Raw genomic sequence first — 20,186 nt, 5'->3', positions numbered from 1 at the left:
AACGGTTGTTACCCATTCCTGTCTGTCACAATGGTAGACGTAGCCGGTCGTAACCACTGAACCACAAAAGGGAACAATTGGGAATTCCGACAACTCGGAATTTCCGCCGGCTATATAGGCAACTAGACGTCCTGATTGACCGTGGCCATCATGACATGTCTCCCTGGCTGTGATTTCTCCTCCTTTTTCTTCGTACTCTTCCCTTTCTCGTGATATTTCCTTGATACCATGACGGGGTGGGATCCTATGGTACCTATAGCATACCCAGATTCGTCCATATTGTATATATTATCAGGAGTATAGTTGTGTCGATCCATCATAAGCTTCAGCTCTCTAAACCATGGTAGTAATCGTTCAGGAGCAGTACCATCGAACCTTGAGCGATCCACTGATCTTGAGAGGACAGTAGAGACATCTGGGAACCTCTTCTTGAACTTCCCAGGCCAATTACTACCAAGACGCTCGATAGATTGTCGATCATGTCCTTCTCGAATAAGTCGCTTTATTCGAAGTTCTGCTGCTAGGTCGAAGACGGTTCCGGGAGGAGGAGGGTGGCCAAGAGCACCCATACGGATGATGTACCCATGGAGAGAATGCTCTTCACCAGGAGTGAGGACTTGAAGATGTGTAGAACCTGTCGATTGGGTGGTATATCCATTGCGGACACGAAGGGAAAGGGATGAAGGCCAAACACCTTTTTCTTCCGCTATACTGCGTATGGACCTTCGCTCTTTTGGAGGGAGATGTAGCTGAGAGGTGTAGATATCAACAGCTTCTTGGAGGGAGTCTTTTGATGCATCCATTGTTGAGATATGGGAGGTAGAAGGTCAACGATGATGGATATGGTGAGGTGAAATGATGATCTTGACGCTGACGTGTCATGACCATAAGGGGGGGGTGTACATAAGGTAGGTGATTGACGTTATGCGCCAACGTGGGGAAATACCCTTGCATATTCTCTTCCAATTCCTTTCTTTCCTCGGGAGTCATGCTCATCAGGTACACGTCGAAAACCTTCTGTACCGTATTTGGTCGAAAACGGTTTCGTATCGTCTCGAACATTTTGCTTATCCCCCATTCCGGAGTAATCAAGGGGATCCAAAGTTTGTTGAAAGCTTTCTCTTCTTTGAGTGATAATCGAATTGGTGAGTCATTTCGAACCATTGCTTGCAAGATCTTCCGTTTGATCCTGGACTTTTTCAGCTGCAGCTGGCATCCAATAGTCTTGCACACTTTTGACGATATGTTGAATATTGCCCCACCACACTGAAAGGATGGAGGTGGCAAGCGACCTGTGATCGTCGCTTTGGCTTTCAGCACTACCATACCTCTCTTTGAGAGTCTTTCCAATATGATTTGCCCACTGACTTTCAAGGTGGGGATTAGTCCTTGTGGGATTAGCGGCGTTCCAGCACTTCTCCACTTGTCTATCATAGTTCTCTCGGCTCAAGTACTTGGCATCTTTGGCATACTGCTCCACGGTTGCTTTGGGCACCCGGTGAGTTGATAGGTACGAAGCCCTTCTCCTTGAGCTTTGTTTTCGAGATAGCCTATGGCCCTGTCGTTAGATCGTCGGAAAAGATGTGATCCAGTGTTGGGGTAATCGGAGGCTGTTGTAGTATTGGGATGTTGGATTGAATCGATCGATATGATGGAAAGTACTGCACTTGGAGACAAGTCTGACTTTGATCTACGTCAGGAACGATAAATTGTAGGTGGTAGAGAATGAGGGAATTCGGACGGAGATATGGTAATGTTGCGAGACAATTCGAAGGGAGTGAATCATGCAATTGCAGGTGTTTGCCCAAGGCCCTATATATATCTATAGATATAACATACAAGTCTGACTCGATCGACTCGATATATCAAGGATAATCAACCCAACAAGCTTCTCATGATGACGTGAGACCGTCCTCCCGCTGCATGCAACAGATCGACAATTTCTATGATGTCTGGCAGAGGCGAAGCAAAGGGGGTTCCAGTGAACCGTTTGAATTCACCGCCTTATCCCATTTTATGTCTTCCTGCTTCTCCATGAAAATCCTATAGACCGGTCTCCTCGCAATGACTACGTTATACGACCTGTCTTTTTGTTTCCTACAAGTACACATGAATGCTTACTCGCTTCGTTGGTATCTGTCTGCATTCTAGCCGCAAATATCCATGATTAAACGTATGAACATTTTTATACAGTCCATATAATCGACAACCTGCAACATCATTCTTTAGCTCAGCGACGTGTATGATGCCACGGTGGTATATAAAATACTCACTTCTACACGTTCGTCAGGCATCGTATTGTATTTCCCACCTGGACCACACACTATACCTTCCAAACCTAGTTTGACATACAGGTGACCAGCGTCTGAACCGTAGAAACATTGGGGTGCCAATGCACCTGTCGGCTGCTTTTCACCTGGTCTCACGTTTTCGTATGCCTTGTTCAGCCTCTTCACTATATAAGCCTCCTTCGATACTTCGAATGAAGGCATACTGTCCGATCGTTCATTAAATACCTCATATTTTAATTGAGGAAATCTACGTTGGGTTTCCATGCATTCTATCTCCAGAGCGGTTTCAACATCATTGGACGTTTGACCTGGACCAAATCGACTATTCTTGAATATCAGCTAATTGTGTCAAGGGTGACAGACATGAAGTAGTCGATAAATCACTCACGCAGCTCCCCGTATCACAGCAAAATCAGCTACCTGAGGTGGTCTCCAATCTGCCATTTCCTTCCCCAACCCAGCTCTCACCACTCCGACATGACACCTGTTACAAGCCTTCACATCGTCGTTCTTGGCATTTCCAAAGGTCAACCTGTCCAATCTTGGTATCAGGTCGGTGGCTGCTAATATCGCATCGGTACCGTCTTCCCTCTTGCTCATACTACGGGGCAAAAAGATAGATCATTAGTGTCCATCCCTTTTGATAGACAAGGATTGAACCGAGGCTTTGCACTCACTGCCTTGTCACACCTGTCAATTCTATACGGAATATATGACTCTCCGCATGCATCGTTATAGCCTTCAAATCGCTTGGTTCGCAATTGACGAAGTAATCGACATTGCAGTATCCTTGATCTATCAAAGCGACTGTCCCTGGGCCACCTTGTAGTTCTCCCACCACATGGGTCAGGACCACATCACCTTTGGGTTTCCAGCCTGATTCGAATAGTGTTTGAACCGCACAGAGATATGCTGCACATCCGGCTTCTGTATATCCATCCCGCACAAAATCAGTCTCGACAAGTCATGGGCAACGGGATGGCAAGAAACAAGTTGACCCACTCATATTTGATACTCCTATACCGTATATCATACCGTCCTTGACTACTCCACCCCAAGGATCGACGGTCCAACCTTCGGTGACAGGATTGGTATCCACATGACCGTTGAATAACAGTGACTTTCCGCCGCCTGTTCCCCTCCATATACCCAAAGCATTCTGTCTCTTGCCTTCATCGAACTTCTTCACATCCGCATCTAGCCCCACATCCTTCATGAGCTTCGCCATGTACGCTGTTGCTTCTAGCTCTCCATCTGTTTTGCTGTAGGACTTGATCTTGATCAGGCCTTGTAAGACTTCAAGACATTTCCTCTCGTCTGGCTCCGGGAACCCATAATTTGAAGACGACATTATTGCTTTCTTTCGAGACTCTATCCTCTACAGGTAAAAAGTATATTGGACTGACACCCTCCGGGCGCTTGAAGCTGCTATGTGATGCTGTGAGCTGCTGATTTTTGGCTGTCGGTATGTGGTCCTGTACTTCAACTCAACTTTTTTGCTGTGATCACCATTTGCTAGTCTCGATCGAACGTAGAGCTCAGACATTACACATTATTCGGACAAGCCCGATCCCCCTAAACCATTGCCCGATTGGCGTCGAGCAACTGCTGAACTAAGCGCTTGTTCGGACACGGATTCGGAAATCCGAACTGGAATGCCGTTGCCATATGATCAATTATTTATACTCTCTTTTTTAATTCGTTGGAGAACGAATCCTGTGGACGACCTGAAAGCCCGGAGCTTGCAATGAGGAGCAAGAACAGAGCAAGCCAAGAGATTCCTTCGCGTAGGTAGATTGAACTAACTTGGGACCTTATCTCTGGAATTAATTATTTTTAGACCCTCGGCTTTTTTCCGGACGAGCTGGCAATGGGGTAGCACGCGATTACTTGCGGGTCATAGGACTCGAAAGATAAGGTTGTTGCTCCTCTTTACGGTACTCGTATAGCAGTACTTGTACTCTTATCGTCTGTCTGGTAGCGCGGGATGGAGCGGCATAGTAGGCAGGTATTCAGGCAGGAGTTAGTCAGTCGGCTCCCAGTGTTGCAAAAAACCGAGGGTGAAATCGGGATTTCCAAATATCGATCGAAAATGTCTGTCACAAGAGATAAGAGATTTTTTAACCCGAAACAAAGTGATCGATGCAGAATGAACCCAAGTAAAAAGGGCATAAAAAGGTCTAGCTTCGGATGGATACACCTGCTTACTCTTCTTTTAGTGAATCATAATCGTCACTAAATTGGATTCGAGAGTGATTGCAAAAATGGAATACAAAGACGATAAAGAGCAAATTACCAATCAACCCGTCAATACTTTCGCTGCAGAAGGCAAAGTAGATGATGGGTATGAGATCTATGCGAAGAATGTGGATATTCAAGGTGATCGAACGCCCGAAGAACAAGCTATATGGGAAGCGAAAAGCAGAAGAATAGCTACCAAGTTTGATATTTACCTTTTGGCCATGATGTGTTTCCTTGTCGGTGAGTAAACGAACCTCATCCCAACTTGACTTGAATGAAGACTGATGATGCCTGTTCTGTGTATTAGGTGTCAATTACATTGATAAAGCTGCTTTGGCCTGGGCAGTCCTATTTGACTTGAAAAAGGATCTCGGCCTGGTAGGTAATCAATATTCTTGGGTGTCATCGATGTTCTACTTTGGTTATCTAGCCGGTAAGTCTGCCCTGAGTCGTTACATGTCGTTTACTTCTCGGGCTTTGCATGGATGGACTCAACTGACATTGCGAGTTTTCAGGTCAAATCCCCGCTTTTTATTGTACTGCCCGACTGCCTCTCGCCAAAGTCATCAGTGTGACCTGTATCTTATGGGGAGTTTTGATGTTGGGTACGATGGGATGTCGAAACTTTAGTGATATGATGGCTATCCGATTCCTATTGGGTTTCTTTGAAGCTCCCTTGGTCCCCTCGTTGGTCAGTTACACAGCTTTATTTTACACCAGAAAAGAGAACGCTGTTAGGACTTTGATCTGGGGTGCTATGCAGGTAGGTGAGATCACTCCTTCACGGCTCACTCATAGAGGAAGACGGCAAACTGACGCCATGGCTCGTACTTCAATCTGATTGTAGGGAACATTCTACCTCATCTTTACCCTTGTTGCTTACGGTCTAGGACACATTAAAAACGATGGCCTGAAACAATGGGCATGGATCTACCTCGTTCTAGGACTGTTGTCCATCGCCTTGGGTGCAGGATGGTTCTTCTTACCTGATACACCTATCAAAGCTCGATTCTTGACTGAAGAAGAGAAGGTCATCGCTCTTGAGAGAGTAGCAGAGAATATGGCTGGTACCAAGGGCTCTGCACGTGAGTTTCCTTGTAGAAAGTCTTTGCTGTGATATCCACCACTAACATCCTGTTCACTTCGCCTCTTGAGTCCAACTACACCAAGTTGTGGACGCGATCAAAGATCCCATGTACTACCTCAGTCTCTTGTACGTATTCTTCGCAATGGTACCAAACGGTCTATCCAGTTTCAACAGTGAGTGTGACAACTCCTTTATGACTTCCCGTTCAATCGACTTACATCTTACATATCTCTAGCCCTCGTTATTTCCTCATTCGGGTTCAACCAATTCAACACTCTCCTTGCTGGTCTACCGTCTTCCATCGTATCTGCTGGATCCTTGCTCGCATGGGGTATCGCCGCTCGAAAATACGGTGGATTGCGTACATTGGGTATGGTCTTACCTCTTATCCCAGCTATTGCCGGTATAGCAGCAGTATACGCTACCACTCACGGTAATCATCCCAAGTGGGGCCGGGCCGTGGCATATTGGTTGATCAACTCTTACGCCGTCACATGGCCATTCTTCCAAGCTCATATCGGAGTCAACTTTGCCGGTCACACCAAACGATCTTTCATCTATGGTTCCGTACTGGTCATGTTTTCGGCTGCTAATATTGTCGGTCCATTCATCTTCCCCTCCGGATCGAGCAATTACTCCAAAGCTCTAGCTATCATATTGGTCTTCTTCTGCGTACAGGCTCTGCTCGCTGTGACCATTCGAATTTATATGATCTTCGATAACAGACGAAGGGATAAGAAGTTCGGTAAGGTCGATAGAAGGATGGAGACTGAGGGTGCTTTGGAGGGTCTGTCTGATAAGACTGACAGGGAGAACACCGCGTTTAGGTATGTGTATTGAGATATTTCATCATTTGATGAGATATGAAATGTAAGGAATTTGGAGGATGAACCGTGCGCTTTTGGGCTGTCAAGGAAACCCTTGTAGAGGTATCCTATGTCGCAGGAACGAATTGTAGTAGTGTCTTTAGATATGAGCGGCTCAGTCGGCAAGGAATCCGATATTATAATACGATAAAATATCCTATGTTGGTAGTTCAATGGGTGCCGTAGTAGTATCATTTACCTGGAAGGGGTTGTTAGTTTACCTTTATCGATGATACACATTATGCACCTATAATTTTAACCAGATCGTGCCAACTCATAGTCCAAGCTTACACCATTGGAAATTACTACTGGGAATTGCATTTCCAATCACAATCCACGAACTACATCGAACGCCTTCCCATTTTTGCAGATACAATCCTCCGGACAAGCATCAAGACCATAAACTTGTCGAATATCTTTGCCCGTTCTCCTCATAGCCCATATTTCCAACTCTTCGTTGAGATCTTTAGGGAGTTTCCATCGCTGTCCATCACGATCACGATCAGTAATCGATTGGTGTTGTGACGAAGCTGTACCTGTGTCATCGATGATGTTAGCACTGTCAGATTCGACACCAGCTGCATCTCCATGATATCTAGTCCTCATACTCCACCCAGAGAGAGATTCGTTCGAAGTTGAATGTCCCATCATGGCATGAATCTCATCCCCATCCTCGGCCTGTGCCTGTACATTGCCTTCGCTGGCGTTTTGAGATGTGTCACCAACCCCATCAAGTTGGTCAGGCTGGTCAGGTTGTTCTTGCTCTGTGCTCATCATACTTGTATATGTTGCGTTGGGAGCGTATCGCATCTTACGAGGGTTCTGCCGATGCTCAAGTAACGTAGAATACCCTTCTGATCCCGTAGAGACCAAATCTGCACTCGAGCTTCTGAGTTTGTTCAGTCTTCTTGATCGATAGGTTCTGGAGATCAGTGGATGAGCACTGTTTTCATTGTATCCTTGAGAGCTGGAGGAATTTGAAGACGGTATTTGATCCATATTTGCGAAGTCCATGAGATAGTACTATAGAGCAATAACCCACGATCATACAAACGACCAGTGTGTCGATGAAGTATACGATGCTTATGCTACTAAAAGCCGGATCTGGTGGTAGATATTTATCGCAGATGATCACTTTGATGGAGTATTGGTTCGAAGACCTCTCGATTCCCATCATTCTTGAGTCAGAGGACGGTAAGATGGAAGGAAGCAACTTTGTGACGGATTCCCGAGTTCTCAAAGTGAGAAGGCCATATCATGATAAGATCCTAAATCTATGCGTTGCATTATTTGCGTGGAAAGCCAAAATCACCGTGACAAAAGTACGTGGATATCTGAAATATGTAAGAAATGAGACATAAAAGAACTAAGACCAAAATTTAATGGAAGAAAAGAACAAGCGATTATAATAAAGCGTTTCGAACAAGAATATGAAACTGAGAACAAAACCCGTCTATCCGTCGTCAAAGAGAGAAGTAGGAAACAGAATTCAAAATGCCTGATAAGAAACGAAAGGAAAAGAGAAACAGAGAAAGGTGTTTTTTCAAATTTGTACTTGTATTGGGGTAATATACAATTGTATATGACTGATTTTATCTATATCTGTGAAAGTTATGTTATGAGGTGAATCGTTTGAATTGTCGAGGGTATATAAATATCAAATAGAATGAAGAGAAAACAAGTGTCCATTCACATATGAGCCCCACCGCAGCTTTCCATATCTCACGAGTGGATCAAATCGTTCCAGTCTGTTTTTGAGGGGTTTCGAACCCATGTGGGTTTTTAGTCTGGAAGTTCCATAGATCTCTACACATCTCCTCTAAATCCTTTTTAGCTACGAATCCCAATTCTTTCTCTGCCAATGTTGGATCGGCGGTCAAGTCTGGTACGTCACCTCGTCTGTAACACAGCCAAAAAAGCAAGTTAGTCGACTTCCCTCTTTCCAAAGGCAAAAATCTTGATATGGAAAGAGGTTATTGGGAAGAACAAAACTCACCTTCTATCAACAATCTCATACTGGTAAGCATAACCCGTCGCTTTCCTCATGGCTTCGATCATATTCAACACACTCATTCCTTTACCTTTACCAAGGTTGAACGCTCTGAAAGGACCATTTTCCGCATCGCAATTGGAGAAGATGTTTTTCTGATTGGTAGGTACAGCCAGGGCATCAAGAGCTAATACATGACCGTGAGCCAGGTCCATGATGTGTAGGTAATCTCGAACACAAGTTCCATCACTGACATACCAAAAAAAAAAAAAACAAAAGGTCAATACGAGTAAACGGAAGGCTGTGAGAGATTCCTTGAACTCACGGTGTAGGGAAATCAGTACCGAATATCTTCAATTGACTCTTCTCCCTTCCAATGGCCATTTGCGCTAAGAGCGGTAACAAGTTTCCTGGCTTTCCGCGAGGTTCTTCTCCTAGTTTACCAGATGGGTGAGCACCGGCAGGGCTACATGAGGGAGACCGCTTGTCAGCCATATTTACTGAAGGTACGCATTTCTTTGGGGGAGAAACGTTGACTCACTTGAAATACCTCACACTGACAGCTCTCAGACTACTCTGACCGTCCTTTTTCTGCGCCCTACATAGATCTTGGATGATTTCTTCTACCATGGCTTTCGTTCGACCGTAACATGAGGCAGATAGTAGAGGTGAGGTCTCGGGTATGGGGACGATCTCGGGTGTACCATATACGGTAGCTGAGGATGAGAAGACTAGATTGTTTACGCCGTGTCTTTCCATTGACTGAGTTTGGTCCAATGATTGTTAGAGAGAATTCTCCATATAGAGAGTTTGACTTGATCGTGTTGAGAGACGAGAACGGTAAGGAAGTGAAAAGACAGACTCTTACTCACCTCGAAAAGAGATATGGAACCCGCTACATTCGTCTTATAGTAACTAAGAGGGATTTCACCAGATTCGCCAACAGCTTTCAAAGCTGCCAAGTGAATCACAGCCCAGATACCACCCTTGTTATCATACTGAGCGAATGCATCTTCTACTGCTTCGGCATTACGCAAGTCGACATTGTGATAAATGGGTTGAGGAGCATCGGATCTATATACAGAGTTTAATACATTAGCTTGGTTCTCAAAAACCGACCTGATGGAACATTCTCTCCTTCCATCGCGGATCATTTCTGCAGATCCTGTAAATCTGATTGATTTTAATGATAAGACGACTTACCCCATTTCATCTCGTGCGATCTCAGCACATCGATTCAAAGCTTCAGGATAAGAGTTGAGACAGTTGTCAATTACGATGGGTTGATATTGACCTGTCAACAATAAGGATACGACGACATGAGAACCGATGTATCCTAATCCACCTGTTACTACTACCTTCTGTAGCATCGATTGGTACATCAGCATGTATCTTATCACCTTAACGAGGTATGATAGAGGTGAGAGGCGACTTACCTTTAGTTTATGGCTGTTTCCGTTAATGTATGGCTGTTGGGTCATTCTGGATTGTCAATGTTGAATATGTTGTGGTCGTAACACTGGTATGATGGTGGATGAGGTGATGATGTTGCTGATGATGATGCTACTGAGGGGTATACTCTATCTGTTGCAGTATGTCTGAGTGAGAGTTGAGATGGATCAAAGTATGGGTGTATAGAGTGAAAATGATAACGTTGATGATGGGTCTGTGCGCAACGCGTAAAGATCCGAGCTTGAACGATTCCAACTTTTTTTTCCTTCTCTTTGCTGTTGTTGTTGTTTTGGTTTTGATTTTGTCGATTTGAGAGGCGGGCAAATTCAAACCGATTCCTTTCAAAGTAGTCCTTTCGTACTGAATCGCTGGTTGAACACTATAGTTTTGGTTGATATTGCAATCTTGACGGTAGTAGAATGGTCGATCTTAAGAGAAAAAGGATCAAGTTATCTGATGTGTGGTATTTATTTTTTTTCTCTACAGGGAGAAGGAAGATCTTTGTTTTTATGAAAATATGCCGGCAATACCCTTTGATGCGAGATGTTAGCGTAAGGTCGTTCGTTGGTTTGGTATGGTAAGGCGTGTGGTTTCGTCTCGTCTCGACTAGTTGTTGTTGAATGGTCTCATGCGTTGCTCCGGAATAACCAGCACCGTACATGGGGGAGGGGGAAACAAAAAAAGAGGGTTTTAAAAAAGGGTCGAATAAGAATTTTTGCAAAGTGAAACGCGTCATAATTCATTAGATCCGAAGGAAAAAAAAGAATTTCGCAGCATATATCAATCAAGCTATGCTGATTCGTTTCTGAATTTCTGCACCGTACATAGCTTGTCACTGCTTTGCGAAGAGAAGTGCGATGAGCCTGAGGAAAAAGATTATTGCAGAATGAGAAGTCAATTTTATGCATGTGCATGTGCTGTAACATATAGGTGCTATCCTTGACCAACGCGGGTAACTGTTTTTTTAGTATCGATTGGGGAAAGCCACAAAAAATACACAACGACTGCGCATTTGGTATCAAAGCTTACGTAAGGTATACATGTGATGGACCTTTGTCGTTGCAGTAGCTTCAATCGCAGCCAAAGAGATTAGAGGGGTTGATCATTGTTTCATGATCCATATATCACGAAACAGGGTGTAAAGCTGTGGGTGTCAAGTATTAGACATAGACTTCAGGTCTTCCTCCTGAACATCGTGAACTGATCAGTCCCAGGTATATCTCAGGATCCTACCTTGATAATCGTCGCGAGAATGGACGTAAACCTTCAGAACATACTCAGTGTGCTATGACCGTATCTAGAACAAATATGCAAGATGTGACACCGGCTGATCCTGTCGCTTCTCCTCGGCCTGTACATGCTGTCGATCCCACCCATGAATCGCTGTGTCTCTTGTGACAAGTGTGTACCTATGTCTCTGACACTGAAGTGCCACATATATAACTCACACGCGAAGGCGACCACGTTTCGTTTGGGATTTTTTCCTTGTTAGGTACTTACTGTACGAGTACGGCTCACGATCCTGCAATCCGGGAAAGCTTAATCTCAACCACTCATGATTGAACTCACTCAGGTTAATGTTCTCTTGCAATTTATCTTTATCCATACACATATACATACATATCATAGAGATATCAGGATTAATCTAGTATAGCTGGTGAATAACAGAGAGAAAAGTACATAGGTATCAGCAAAGGACGCGAATTACATCAGGAACGATCATCCAAAGGAATACAAAAACCTGTTGAGCATCACATCTCATTCGACATCTCACATACATAACAGTATTATCGACATTGTCAGCACACTATATAGTTGAAGGCGAATAGAAAGGGAATACAACGTCCGTCCAAGGCTGGACGCGATATCCGGAGGAAGATAAGATGAAGACGAAGATGATGTTCATACATCGGATATGGATCGGTCTGTTTCTGCTCTTGCTGCGAGATGTGAGAGCGGGGTATCTTAGTGTCAATATGACTACGTGAGTTGAAACTCATCATCAAATTGTACAGTGTGAATATTTCTCGCTGTAGCTGACAGGCGGACTGGTATGATAGAGCCACTCAATGCGGAACTTCGACTGTAAAGTACGTTCGCATAGCACCTACTGTGTACTGTCAGATAAGAATCGGCTAATCTGAACAAAATGACAAACAGATGGAGTGGTGACTCCGGTCCATATCATCTCTTACTTACGCCCGTGAGTTGTCATTTCCCATCGTTCTGTGGTATTGACCCGCTAACGGCCTGACTTGGTTGTGGAGTAGACGGAATTCAAGCAGCATGGATACAATGTAAGTCTAACTTACCTCTTGGCATTTTACGTACAAATCAGAGTCATTGAAGGCCTTCCTACCAATCATCAATCAAATACGAACAAAGCTGATATGACTGTTGCTATCTGTAGGTATGGATTGAATCGATACCTGATGGACAAAACTCCTATGATCTGCCGATACGGCAGCCCGAAGGTATACAGTACATGTTGACCGTTTGGGGTGCTTCAGGGATTCAGTACGCAGCTACGACGGACGTTCTAAGTGAGTTTATTCATCGCCGTGAAGTAGGAAACACAGTTCATAGTGAGAATCGTAGCTGTTCAGCCGTCATCGAACCAAAACTCTTCCTGCTTCTTATCTGACGACGCGATCCTCAATTTATACACGTTCTCATTCAACCTCACATCCAACTCTGGATCATACCCTCCGCAATGCTCCAATATCAGTCTCACCTGGCCCACATCTTTAGAATCAAACGTCACGTCGGATTGGGTTTCTGACAATTCAACCACCTCAACATCATCCGTTCAATCAATTTTACCTAGACATACACATCCCTCTTTACTTCCCGCCCGCGGCCTCAACTCGAACTTGGAGATTGAGGTATTTGATGAGAGAGATGCAAGTTCATCAGAACATGGTGGAAACACTACTCATCCACCTACAATGTTCGGTGTCATTCCTTTAGGCAACTCATTCTCCATCCCCATAACATATAATAAAAAATCTAAATATGCCACCTATCTCCCTGAATCTTCCCTTTCCGACAATCCTACCACCTACACTTCTCAGGGTGTGACCCATCTCAACTGGACGGTAGACCTTGCGAAGGGAACAAAGTTCATCTTGGTAGCTGGTATAGGAAGTCAAGAGGAATGGGCAAGTGGAGGTTCAAGTAGTATGTTCACCGTTGGACAGGGAAGCACAGGATGTGTAGGTTCGGAACAAAATGGAGGAGGGGCACCGAGTGTTACTGCTTCGAATTCTGATCCGACCAGGTGAATTGATGGGTTTCCTTTGTTTTTTCCCTACCTTGTTCGGTACAATCCTGCTCTTTTGGCTAGGGTAAAAACACACTTGCTGATCTTATGCTTATCGAATGTTTGATTTTGCAGTACATCAGGACAAGATAATGATCCACCACCTTCTTCCTCCAGTTCCGTCACTCGAACAGTCGTAGCTAGCGTCTTATCCGTGATTGGTACGCTGATCATCGTCGGTGTGATATTCATGTGTCGTCGAGCACGAAATCGACGTCGTCTGAACGCTACGGCTTTCATATCTGGGAACAAGAAGAATAAAAATCAAAACCAGAATGATCCTGATCAATTCATGACATTAGGTTCAGGATCTGGAAGTGAGACTCCTTTGGATCTAATTGCTTCTAGGAATGATGGATCTGGACTTGGATCTGGCAATCCTCCTAGATTATCACCTTTGGTACTTCCCGATGGACGACCAACCAGTACTGGTGAGAATGGCGATCATTCCGCCACACATACACTTATATCACCCCTGAATCCATTTGACGATCGAAATTTTAAAATTCCTTTCTTACCCAATTCGAATTCGACCATGACCGATACTCGTTCGTCACCTGTTTCGCCCATCCGAGGAGGATCAGCGAATGATATGACTCGAAATCCTTCTCAGGATGCTTTGTTACCCTTAGTTGGATTTGATCAGTCGAGGAATGATAATATGCCTGTTGGCAACGGGACTTATCAGTCGACCCAAGGATCGACATCTAGTGGTGTAGGTACCGGCACATACCTTACGTCTATCTCACGAAATGGTCGTGGACCTCTGCAACTACATGAGCATGAACGTGGACATGAGGATGAAGAAGATACGATGGATTTGAAAAGAGATACAATAGCTTATTTGGATTCTGCCGATGGCCCAGGAACAGGACCAGGTGGTCCAAGTGAAATCAGGAATGGGGCACAGTCAGTTGCAAGCGCTCCTTCTGGAGTTGGTCGGAGGAGACAACCCCGACCACCAAGACAACAGACGGAAGAACGTGAGATGGAATTTAGAATACATAGAGATGCAGGTAGAGTGAGAGTGAACCCCGATGAAAATGTCGATGTGATGGAGTTACCGCCCAGGTATGATGAGGTGAACTGGGAAGAAGAAAGGGAGAGGGAGAGGCAGAGGCAGACTAGGTAAATGGAATGGACCGGGACATTTCCTTTCGATTTAGTGGTATTTTGTTCGATTGATTTGTATGTTTCTGTTTATGCTTTGAATAAACTCGGATATAGAAGGATATTGTGTCAGTGCTGGTCTAAAAGATGTTGTATTTGTACTGTACGTATCAGATATCCAATATATAATCATGGATTTCATGATGGGTTGCCATGCCGCTTTGCCACATTCAATGTGTTTTATATCATGTACACCGGACCGTTTGATCGGCTCCTCGGCCTGACGTCACATCTTAGACAAGACGACATCCTTGCAGATCTTCCAACCCACGTCGTCAGTCGTTTTCTCTTCCATCTTGCTGATTCAGGTGGCTATGTAAGATAGAATCGCATACATACATACATACGTTCATACATACATACATCCTAAATTGCTATCCTATCAACTACACCTTTATATCCGTCTGGGGTTATGGCCTTGATGTACGACATGCATTGATAGCTTTGGGGGAAACATGTGGGGTAACCTGGATCGAAAAGTCATTTTAAGCGAGACGAGCGAGGGAGAGGAGAGGAATGGGTAAGACCGATGAAGTAAACGGCCGTGTCTCCACTCGGCAGGCTGTCATGCAGTACATACAGTTACAGATAGATAGTTGAATATCTCCGTGTATTACCCTGTATGCCCTTCCCCTTCGGTCACCCTGAGTTTCTCTTTCTCTTTCTCTTGGACCCACGTCAGATTTCCACTGTGATGACGGTTGGTTGATTGGTCAAGGGGAAAATAGAAAAGAAAAAAAAAGGTCATCGTCACCGAGTGCTTGAGCTGTATGCATATGCCTGGGTGGGATCCTTAGCCGTACTCGCATTCGTATGGCTTGAGTCCTTGCTTTTCGGTCATCCCATATTCCTATGCTTGGCTGATTTCGCTGACCGATTCCATCAATCCATCATACACACACCTGTTCCCATCATTCGTAGTATTCATCCCATCAACTGAACTGCTTTCTGGTGTGTATCAGTAGAGTAGGAAGGAAAAAAGAGTGAGAATCCCCTCCGCATAGCCCACCGACTCGGACCGAATACTCCTAGCCAAGACACCACTTCTAGCTTGTTGGATGGTAATTGTACAAGTATAGTCCAGGAAACGTGTCAAAAGCCAAGCATCGCAAAGAAAGATAATTCACCTGTCCATCTCATCAGCGATATAGCAAGAGAACTGAAAGATCATCAAATCCTAAAGGACCTTTCTTCCCCCCAATCACCACACGGTCCCATCCTATTACCTATTTTTGGATCTATTCCGTTAACGTTAAATTCGCATCGTTATCCTTATTCAGCATCCTATTCATATCTCCCACCTGTTCATACATCCCCATCGCATCTTCATAAGCACCTGTCATCGACACCGACATCGATATCGACAAAGCTTACAAATTCCAACATTCCATTCACGTCATCCAATTCAATCCAGCCCAATGCGGATATAGCCTTGATATAGGAGAACCAACCAGACCAACGTCATCCATCACCAAACCTCTCTCGACTTGTGTACAATCCTTTACCCCCTTCCTAGACTATATAAAGTAGTATCATCGTAATGTTATCATCCAGCCCAGCCGTACCTCTATCGTCCATCTCGTTCGGAGAGGGGAATGGACGGCGACTATCTTTAGTCACTGCCTCAGGCCAGGAACTGTTCACCGCCCGAGACGGCTTGCCCTCACCCGAACATCTCACACCTATCACAGGAGATTCTACACCCAACAACCTCAGTGAACCGCCCAGTCAACCGTTAAGTAGAAGACCGAGTGTGGGCAACGAAGAGTTTCATGATGAACCTCAAGATGTACCTCTCGGTGCGGAACCGCAATATGAGAAATACAAAGAACTCGATAGTACCTCGTTAAGAAAGGTGCCGAGTAGAGGTGGGATTTGGCATGAGGTAGAAGAACCTAGAGTGAGTTATACAGTCAATGATTTTTATATAGACTGCCAAGATTACTTTGATCGGCTTTTGGTGGTGGTTGATTTAATCCGTCCCAATTTCAATATCAATCATAAAACATATCTTATCATTTCCATCTATCCGTCTAGAAGCCTGAGATGTGTATATCCCATTTCTTTTTTTTTTTTTTTTGTTTCTTTGCTATCATCCCCACTCTGCTACACCCCTTGCTTGCGCTTCCATTCTTCGATCCAGTAGTATCTCAGTGAGATCCCGGTTCTTTCGACTCACCCGGATCGGATGCCATGAGAAGCACCTCCTACCTTTGTATTACTGTTGCTATTGCTTTAGCGTCGTTGGCAAGGACCTTCCCCCAGTAACTCCCCCTTCATCCTCCTTAATATTCTGGCACCATTATAGCTTCATTTCATCTTTCGACACCGGTCTATCGTCACTTGGCACAGCGCACATCTTAGTGCATAGGCTCAATTGACTACGTATATACTCACATCCCACCTCTTCCTCGTTTTTTTTTGTCTCCACTTTATTCCTTCTGCTCTTCCTTTTCCACCTCGGAATTATGCGATCGGATTTCCGTCCACAAAGCCCTCGACCTGTTCGACGTCCTCCCCCACCCAAGTGGTATTCTTTCACTGTTCGCAATCGGTCTTCTCAATCTATTTCTAAATCCCGTGTTCAATCTCATTTTTCTGATTATTCAACTCTCCGTCTGGTACGCTTCTTGTCGCAGTGGTGCTTAATAAAGGACGATTGGGATTGTCTGCTGACTCTTTCACCCTGTGCTCTCACCTATTTAGGCTCCTAACGTATCTCAACCAGCTCTCGCACTTCGAAGTCGATCTTCATCTCCCCCCGTCGACAAAACTGACGTAGAACAATGGCATGCCGCTCATCGACGTCCAACTATACCTTCCAACCTATCTTTCACTCCTGCTACTCCCAACGCACCTTCCCCCGCACCATCCTTACCAGCTGGACAGCAGGATGCCCACCTCACCGCTGATGGTCATAGAGCACCTCAAGTGTCAAAGACTGCTCCCTCAAGTCCTCATGTTTCACCCAATGCCACACGACACCCTAAGCATCATGCTGGACCATTACATGATCTACGTCGATTCCTAAACCATCATATCGGACATCATGATCACAAATCCAAGCATCTCCCTTCTGGTGAGAACGGATCGATAGCCGCTCAAGCTATCCATTCTCACATGAACGAAACTCCCGGACCGTCCGTCCCTGGATCGCCTACCCATGGAGGAGTCGCTACACCTGCTATGCAACGTCGAGGAAGTGGCTTCAACGGTCTTGCTGCGCCTGGCGCTGCTCCTAGTGGAACTACCACTGGTCAAAGCACTCCTGCGACGACTCGGCACGATAACAACCACGATAAGCATGGTGCGCATACTTCCCATTTGATGGGATTCATGAGACATCATCATAGGGATAACGAGGGTGAGAAGTCGCATTCGTCATTGGCGAGCTTCTTCGGTCATCATAATGATAAACATAAAGAGAAGAAATCCAAGAAAGAAGGCAAAACACCTACGGAATCTCGAGCGACTAGTGCTGCGCCAAGTAGAGTTAATACAGCATCATTTCAAATGACAGAAGCTGAACATGCCCCAACCGGTGGTGCTTCCTTACCCCCTTCAAGAGGTATATCACCACCTGATACTCCTGATATTTCTACTCCCAAGAATGCATCTGAGTATCCCGGTGTACCTCACCCTGTTGTCGCTCTTACCCACCCCTCATTGCACGAGGCGACGCACGCTCACCTCTCGAAGAAATACGGTAAATGGGGTAAAGTCCTGGGATCAGGAGCGGGCGGTACTGTAAGATTGATCAAAGCCAATTCCAAGAATGGTGGTTCCACTTATGCTGTCAAGGAATTTAGACCTAGAAGACAAGGTGAGACGGAAAAGGAATATCAGAGAAAGGTTACCGCGGAATTTTGTGTCGGTGTGACACTTAGACATGTTAATGTGATTGAGACGGTGGATATCGTCAATGATCATGGTCATTTCTACGAGGTGAGTGAATTTGAGCTTTGCTTGTTATCAATGGAATCAATTGCTTACTGACGACGGTCTGTGGACTAATTCATATATAGGTAATGGAATACGCTCCTTACGATTTGTTCTCCGTTGTCATGTCAGGCAAGATGTCGCGACCTGAAATTTACTGTGTCTTCCGACAAATCATTGACGGTGTCAACTACCTGCATTCCATGGGTCTTGCTCATCGAGATCTCAAATTGGACAACTGTGTGATGACTCATGACAACATCGTCAAATTAATCGATTTCGGTACCGCCACCGTATTCCATTATCCGGGTAAACATCAGATTCCAGCATCGGGCGTGGTCGGTTCGGACCCATACCTCGCACCTGAAGTTCTGAATAAGGATTCATACGATCCTCGACTTACCGACGTGTGGTCTGTGGCTATCATCTTCATGTGTATGATCCTTCGACGTTTCCCTTGGAAGATCCCAGATTACAAGACCGACATGTCCTATCGACTGTATGTCAACACCCATCCTGAATTATGTACGAAACCGCCTGTTCCCACACCTGCACCATCAGTTGCGAATGGCCATGAAGGTCTGAGCAACAAAGTAGGAGGTACTCATGGTTTGCTCAATGACGGATCGAGTACGCTACCCTTCCGATCGACATCGATGGTATCTAACGCTAGTACGGCGGTGGAGACGAAAACTTCTCGCGACTCACCTCAAAAGCCTGGTAGAGCCGAGTCGCGCGCTACGGCTACGTCATCGTCGTCTGACGAAGGAGGTGTGGGCGGTGGAATACAACAGCTAAACCTCAAAGACGGAGATGAAGAGAAGAAGGATCGATCTGACCTGAACTTCCCTCGACGAAGCGATTCGGTCGTCTCCGTTCCTGCGTCAAGATACGCTACTTCCAGTGCTCTACCTACCAACGCCCAACCTAAACGACAGGGCACTCATCCGGTACCTTCCTCGCCTGCTATGGGCATGGATAAACTATCTGTTCCCGACAAAGAAGGGTTCAAAGGAGGTAGGAATCGAGCTGTTTCCTCACCTGCTTCACCACCTACTACACCAGGTGTCAACGAACCTCATCGAAATCCCTTCGGAGCGGCTGGTCAGGGTATGTCAACAGCTACTGACAACCACAACAACAATAGTGTTAGGGCGGAACAGCAAGCCAAGAGGGAAAGAGCCGCTAGTATATCATCGACCAGGACATTCCAATCGGGAGGAGCGGAAAGTATATTCAGATTATTACCTCGCGAATCCCGATCGGCCATCATGAGGATGCTGGCTGTTGAACCCGCTATCCGATGTACCCTTTCGGATTTGCTCGTTGGAAGAGGTAAGGACGATATGATGTGTTCGTGTGGATCACCTGAATGTTCTGGATCTGTCTTACCCCCTCCTAAAGAAATTACCGGTTTGTCCAATGATGAGCTTGATGACGGTGATGAATGGGTGAAGAACATCGAATGCTGTAGTCACCAGCATCACTTACAGGGTAAACCGGCGGGACATAGTCATATCAAGGTTGTATCAGAGGAGAAACCAAAGAAGAAATTGTTTCATTAGATGATTGAATCAAAATCAATACGTTCATGATGTTTTACCTTTTCATCGGATTAGACGGTATCTCATACTACTTTTATCTTTACCTTATTTTCTCTCCTCCTGTCCAATTTAGGTCAGCTCTACTTTTAACTGTTTCTTTTTTCGGCGTCCTGTATTTTCATCTGAGTAAAAAGATCAGATTAGATCAGCGTGGATGATATTTAGTCCAGAGGATGTTTTGCGGAAGATGTTTCACTATATCTCTGTTACGGAGTTCACACAAG

At 45.1% G+C, this 20,186-nt stretch overlaps 7 protein-coding genes across 7 annotated transcripts; 3 read left to right on the top strand and 4 right to left on the bottom strand.

Annotated features, from left to right (window-relative positions):
- Nucleotides 1–122: 122 nt before the first annotated feature.
- On the bottom strand, nt 123–803 carry I203_100829 (uncharacterized protein; the record flags this gene model as incomplete). The annotated part of the gene is made up of 1 exon (XM_065516741.1): nt 123–803. The coding sequence occupies one exon, from the start codon at nt 801–803 to the stop codon at nt 123–125; it is 681 nt and encodes a 226-aa protein (XP_065373559.1).
- Nucleotides 804–2,147: 1,344 nt separating this feature from the next.
- On the bottom strand, nt 2,148–3,642 carry I203_100828 (uncharacterized protein; the record flags this gene model as incomplete). Its single annotated transcript, XM_019151731.1, has 5 exons — nt 2,148–2,210; nt 2,274–2,613; nt 2,680–2,892; nt 2,969–3,218; nt 3,294–3,642. The coding sequence occupies 5 exons, from the start codon at nt 3,640–3,642 to the stop codon at nt 2,148–2,150; spliced, it is 1,215 nt and encodes a 404-aa protein (XP_018998970.1).
- A 913-nt stretch (nt 3,643–4,555) lies between these two features.
- I203_100827 (uncharacterized protein) lies at nt 4,556–6,459 on the top strand (the record flags this gene model as incomplete). The annotated part of the gene is made up of 6 exons (XM_019151730.1): nt 4,556–4,772; nt 4,840–4,965; nt 5,048–5,295; nt 5,380–5,617; nt 5,688–5,792; nt 5,855–6,459. The coding sequence occupies 6 exons, from the start codon at nt 4,556–4,558 to the stop codon at nt 6,457–6,459; spliced, it is 1,539 nt and encodes a 512-aa protein (XP_018998969.1).
- A 353-nt stretch (nt 6,460–6,812) lies between these two features.
- On the bottom strand, nt 6,813–7,484 carry I203_100826 (uncharacterized protein; the record flags this gene model as incomplete). The annotated part of the gene is made up of 1 exon (XM_019151729.1): nt 6,813–7,484. The coding sequence occupies one exon, from the start codon at nt 7,482–7,484 to the stop codon at nt 6,813–6,815; it is 672 nt and encodes a 223-aa protein (XP_018998968.1).
- Nucleotides 7,485–8,218: 734 nt separating this feature from the next.
- Nucleotides 8,219–9,956, bottom strand: I203_100825 (UDP-glucose 4-epimerase GalE; the record flags this gene model as incomplete). The annotated part of the gene is made up of 7 exons (XM_019151728.2): nt 8,219–8,384; nt 8,482–8,724; nt 8,801–8,941; nt 9,017–9,237; nt 9,348–9,549; nt 9,679–9,836; nt 9,912–9,956. The coding sequence occupies 7 exons, from the start codon at nt 9,954–9,956 to the stop codon at nt 8,219–8,221; spliced, it is 1,176 nt and encodes a 391-aa protein (XP_018998967.2).
- Nucleotides 9,957–11,903: 1,947 nt separating this feature from the next.
- I203_100824 (uncharacterized protein) lies at nt 11,904–14,381 on the top strand (the record flags this gene model as incomplete). Its single annotated transcript, XM_019151727.2, has 7 exons — nt 11,904–11,911; nt 11,988–12,017; nt 12,088–12,130; nt 12,198–12,224; nt 12,338–12,470; nt 12,526–13,207; nt 13,325–14,381. 7 exons carry the CDS (start codon nt 11,904–11,906, stop codon nt 14,379–14,381), a joined length of 1,980 nt encoding a protein of 659 aa, XP_018998966.2.
- A 1,578-nt stretch (nt 14,382–15,959) lies between these two features.
- Nucleotides 15,960–19,923, top strand: I203_100823 (uncharacterized protein; the record flags this gene model as incomplete). Its single annotated transcript, XM_019151726.1, has 3 exons — nt 15,960–16,319; nt 17,126–18,364; nt 18,445–19,923. 3 exons carry the CDS (start codon nt 15,960–15,962, stop codon nt 19,921–19,923), a joined length of 3,078 nt encoding a protein of 1,025 aa, XP_018998965.1.
- Nucleotides 19,924–20,186: the final 263 nt, after the last annotated feature.

The sequence above is a fragment of the Kwoniella mangroviensis genome, assembly GCF_000507465.2.
Source record: "Kwoniella mangroviensis CBS 8507 chromosome 1 map unlocalized Ctg01, whole genome shotgun sequence".
Taxonomy (NCBI): domain Eukaryota; kingdom Fungi; phylum Basidiomycota; class Tremellomycetes; order Tremellales; family Cryptococcaceae; genus Kwoniella; species Kwoniella mangrovensis.
This window is presented reverse-complemented; position numbering and strand designations above follow the sequence as displayed.